At 41.6% G+C, this 5,508-nt stretch overlaps 1 protein-coding gene across 1 annotated transcript in view; it reads left to right on the forward strand.

Moving 5' to 3' along the window:
• Positions 1–212: 212 nt before the first annotated feature.
• gprc5bb (G protein-coupled receptor, class C, group 5, member Bb) overlaps positions 213–5,508 on the forward strand; it is a 7,042-nt gene continuing 1,746 nt past the window's right edge. The window contains exons 1-2 of the mRNA XM_035659480.1: positions 213–606; positions 1,417–2,548. Coding sequence (XP_035515373.1) covers positions 1,417–2,548 — 1,132 coding nt within the window. The 5' untranslated portion in view covers positions 213–606. The remainder of the gene's footprint in view (positions 607–1,416; positions 2,549–5,508) is intronic.

Here is a 5,508-nt window from a genome sequence, read left to right on the forward strand (position 1 = left end):
CTGGACTGGCTGCGAATTACAATGCTTACATACAGCACTTACTTCCTATTTTCTTCCTGGTTAGACAGGTGCATCAGCAAATCATACTCCCCATGTGTGGGTGAAGAGAAGTAAAGCTAGGATTGCATCTCTGTTGACACCTCCGCACATTCAGCGTGGAGCAGGGAGAGAGAAACACACAGACATGCAGACAGAATGAATAGAAAGAGGAGGACAGAGGGAGCGAGAGAGAGGCAGAGACAGTGAGAGGGAAGAGTGAAAGAGAGACAGAAGATATATTTGACTATGTGGGTGTGTGAAGTATCAAGGCATGCATCATAATTGTGGATTCTTCTTGGAGCAGCCGGCCGTATCACTGCAGCAGCAGGACATAATTGGTCTCACAAAGTGTGTTATTTTCTTCTTTATAACAGCGGGAGCTGTGAGCGCAGAGAGCGACACAAGAGACATTTTCAAAGACAAAATGGAAACTGTTTTGTTTTTGCTGCCTCAAGGATTTTGTTAACTGGGATTATTAAAAAAACTAGTTGAAGGAATGCAGACTGTGGAATGATGATGCCTCATCACTGTTAATAATCAAGATCTAAAGTCAACAATTTATCTGAGGTGAGTTTGGAATGATCACGACTGAAGAGTTAAATAATTTTAACGCTGTGCTATTTTATATGTGTGTGTGTGTGTGTGTGTGTGCGTGTTTGTGTGTGCTCTGATTATCCTTGTTAGGACCAATTTGAGTTTTAGACCTTGATAGTGAGAACATTTTGACCTCATGTATTCACTGTTTGAGGGTTAAAACTTGGTATAAGGGTAAAGATTATAATTAGGCTCACATTAAGGCTGGAGAAGGCTTTATGTGAGTCAGGTTCCTCACAAGTATGCACAAACGTGTGTGTGTGTGTGTGCGTGTACGTGTGTGTGCGTGTGTGTGCGTGTGCGCATACCCGCCCATTTCTCTGTGCTTTTCGGTACTGAAACTCGACTTCTCAAAAGCCCAGTATGCAATGTAGTCAGCCCACGCTGTTTCCCGTTCCCATGGAAACCATTGCCCAGTGCTAAAAGCAGTTCTATTCTGTGCTGTGAGTGCGTGTTTGTGTTTGTGTTTGTGTGTGTCTGAAAGAGAGAGAAACATATTAATCTCTGATGTATAACAGGCTTATTGGATCTTAATATATAATATATAATATCTTGATAAAGAGTGTTGTTTATACTGTATATTGTGAATCTTGAATGTAGTATGAACTAATATTCAGTAATTGATTACTACATTCACCTTCCTGCCTCCCTCCTCTCTGGATCTTTCTCCAAAACATCACTCCTCTTGTTTATCTCTGTGTACTTTTCTCCCTCTCTTTCTCTCCTTTAACCCTTGCTCCATCTCTCCTCATAACTACATATTTTCTGTCTCTGTGTTTTAAGATGGCCGTCAGCCTTATTATCATCTGCCTCTTGTCACTGATTGGCTATGGCTCATCCCACCCGTCTCCTCCTCCTCGGGGATGCAGTGTGGATGTGGACCCTCCGTACAGAGTTCTGTGTGACCTGGAGTCAGTCTGGGGTGTGGTTCTGGAGGCCGTGGCCTGCAGCGGTGGCCTCAGCTCTCTGATCCTCACTGTGCTTCTGCTAGTAAAGCTCCGCTCCATTTCTGACCCTGCCAGGCGCTCCGGAATGGGGCCTCTTCTCTTGCTGCTGGGCACGCTCCTCGGGCTTTTCTCCATCTCACTGGCTTTCCTGGTGGGGAAGAACCAGGCGCTCTGTGTGGTCCGCAGGGCCTTCTGGGGGCCCCTTTTTGCCCTTTGCTTCTCCAGCTTGCTAGTGCAGGGTGTGAGGCTCAGAAGGCTGGTGGCTGGCAAGACGAGCCCATCAGGCAGCTCCCTGGCAGCCCTCGGTCTGGCCTTGGCCTTGGTTCAGGGGATCATCTCTGCTGAATGGGTCTTGCTGACTGTAGTTAGGGAGGGTCACCCGGCCTGCGAATATCCACCGTTAGACTTTGCTCTGACATGCAGCTACACCCTGGGGCTGCTCCTCATCGCCATGGGGCTTTCTTTGGGGGTGGTACTGTGCGGAGGAGAGATGGGGGCAGACGGAGCAGGAGGGAGTGAAGAAGATAGAGAAGGAGAAAGTGAAAAACGGAGATGGAAGTGTAACGCCGTCTGGCTCTTCCTGTCCAGTCTGGCATCAGCGTTGCTGTGGGTGGCCTGGCTAGGCTTTTATCTTTATGGCAGCCAGGTGCTGAGAGGAAAGGGGAAAGGGGATAGATTAGGAGGAGGAGGAGGAGGAGGAGGAGGAGGAGGAGGAAAAAAGGATGTAAAGGTGTTGGATGAGCCTGCGCTGGCGGTGGCCTTGGTCATTCAGGGCTGGATCCTGCTGCTGTTCCACGCTATTCCAGAGGCGCACCTCTGTCTTCGGAATCCTCCACAATCCAACACGCAGGACTTCTTCGACACCAGTCACACGTCCCCTCCTCCACATTTTGGAGATGAGCTGCCTGCACACTCACACCGACCCTTCCCAGAAAACCAGGCCTTTTCTATGGAGGAGCACGGTGCAAGTAGGCTTATGTAATGTGTGTGTGTCACTGTGCATGTTTGCATGAATCTGTTTCAAAGGAAATCCTTTTCTGTCGAATGCTGCCTTCAAATGCAACTCAGCGGGTCGTATTTTCAACATGTTAAGTTGAGGTCAAAATATGTTTAGTGTTTTACAATAACTATAATACTGAGAACATTGTTGCCAGGCAACCGACAACAAAAATGGAAGTTTCCTTGATTCCTTGACTTTGTTTTCTGCATTCAATGTCGTGCTAAGGTAACTAAAGTAACTAACTTTCATGGAGTCTGACATTTTAATATCAATTCAAAGCTATATCAGAATCAGAATCAGAATCAGAAATACTTTAATAATCCCAAAGGGGAAATTACTTTCGTTAGATACTCCAGAACATAATATATTAAGAATATATATATATATATATATTGTGTACTGTATTTACAAAGTGTCTTATCTTACCATTAGGAGTGTTCCTAAATGTCACTAAAAGTTCCCAGCAAAGAGTTTCCTCTTAAGAGCTTTTTACAATCCTGCAGAAAGAAACATGCTCTGAGGAAACTCCTAACTAAGAGAAGGGATGACATCATATTTCAGCCACAGTTATTGGTTGACAGTTGACCAGTCTTTGTCAGTGAAATGGATTTGGATTTGAATTTGGTAAAAACAATAGAAATTAAATTAATTAAAATGCAAAATGTAAATTACACATTAAAATAAATTTAAATATGATTGAATCCAATTACATGATATCTAAATTAAATACATGTATTATACATTAATCAATTTAATTTCATTAAAACAAAATTATATAAAATAAAATAATTATTATTCAATTATGCATAAAATGCATTTAATAAAAAATCATTACAATATTCAAATTTGTCTAAACTTTCAATTAAATGTTACTTAAATAGACAAGAAAAAGCTCACAGTTAAGCCCCTTATTTTATGTTTCTCCTAACTAGCCTCTGGACGTTCGACCCAATTCACTCAGTAGAAAAATCTCATATCTTAAAAAAAAAATGCATAAAAACTGCCCAAACCACTCCTGCAGCATAATCCACACTTTGTATGTAAGAGCCATATTTTTGTTTACCCAACAGTCATATTTTTTCTTTAGCAGGTGAGTACTCAAACAAAAAAAGATTCAGACTCGCACTTCAAATGTGACTTCTTCTCTAAACTTCCATCCATGGTGAAGCAGATCAATGTACCATTAAGATGACCATATCACCATACTACCATGAGTGTCGTGTACGTTTGTTTACAAAAAAGTGAAGCTCACTTTAAGCTACTGTACACAATCAAAAATCCAATTAAACCTTACGAAATGCCTGATTATCCAACAGGCTCACAGGGAAATGTATGAGTCATTTCACTTTGATTGCCCTCCATATTTATCTGATGCCAAATGCACAGATGAAGAGCTAAACCACAATCAACCAGGATAAACAAAGAGTGTAGGCAGTGGCAGGATGCAATCATAAACAGCGTCTTGCAAGACAGCAGACTTCAGGAGACTCATGATACTGGTTGGCCAATTCATGGCTGACTGAGGAGGAAAACTGCAGTCAATCATACAGGGAGGAAAGCCACGTAACACGGTGTAAGCTAGTCACTAGAGGATTTACTTTGTGTTTGAAAGGTCAGGGTTAAGGCATCTGTTACTTGTCCTAATGGACAGCAAACTCTCTGTAATCTCTGCAGTAGAGCCTGTGAGTTATGTGCAGGGATGGAAGTAACAAATTACAACTACTCACTGTTATTAAGTTATTTTTTGGGATATTTTTACTATTAATAGTACTTTTTTCAAGCCTCTTAATCAAGTATTTACTATATATACACAATCTAATATACTAACTACTTTTAAAATCACAATTCACGACTGAGTGGGCCTACAATTTGAATCACATCCTCCTTTTCTGTTTGCTTCTTTTCAGCGTCCGTGTTAATCAGTTGGGCCGTTCAGACAGAGCTTTCCATTCTGGCTCGCAATCTGCAGCGATAGTTCCGACATCTGGTCCATTTTTTCCACATGTCACAAGCTAATCTAGCAAGAAAACACACTGTGGGCCAATAAAAACCACAAAAAAAAAACACCCCACTGCAGCAGGCATAAGTTGGGAGAGGTCACACTGAACAGTGCAGGTGTTGGGAGTAATTTAGGGACTGAAGATTTGGAGCAACACAAACCAAAATGGAGACAGATTAAGCCCCTGCCTGTTCAAAAACATTTTTCGTTTTGCATGTACCAGACAAAATTCCTGATTTATCTGTATATCGTATCATTAAACATAAAATAGCAAATAGACATAAACATTATTGAGTCAGTTCTTTCACACTATGTTTAGCATGTAACTATTTCACTGGTTTTAAAACAAGATGTGAACACAATGCACCTCATCAGAGGACATGTGTGTTGTCCCCTTCTTGTGGTTCACTCGCTCACAGTCTGGCCGCCTAATGATGATATCTTGAAGCATTGAAGCAAGACTGCAATGTTGGGAAATAAATGGAAATGTTATTATTCTTCTAATATCCCGTAATTTTCACTTGTGGCGGCAGTGTTGCAATGTTCCACATTTTATGAATGTGAAAATAACGGTTGTGCAACACTACAGCTGTCAGTGATGACGTGAAATGACGCTGATTGATAAGTGTCCACACTCTCTATTTACTGCTCACTACAGAGATAACTAATGAGTGTCAATTAGGGATTAATGAATGAGTGAACAATGGGGGTGAGTTCAGCCATAGTGTCACTTTAAAGGCTCTGCATGCAGGTGTTTTTAATGATTCTGGTTAGCTCTGTTCAGGTTGAAGGCGGGTGGAGCTGTACTTAGACAGAGTTGCAATTAGGACAGTCTGCTGGTTCTGGAAGTTTTTATCCTCTTCTGTATTTCCATTTTTTTTTTTAAGTATATATTTTTTTGGCTTTAATGCCTTTATTTGATAGGACAG

The sequence above is a fragment of the Morone saxatilis genome, unplaced genomic scaffold (assembly GCF_004916995.1).
Source record: "Morone saxatilis isolate NCDOM2014 unplaced genomic scaffold, NCSU_SB_2.0 Contig17, whole genome shotgun sequence".
NCBI classification, from domain to species: domain Eukaryota; kingdom Metazoa; phylum Chordata; class Actinopteri; family Moronidae; genus Morone; species Morone saxatilis.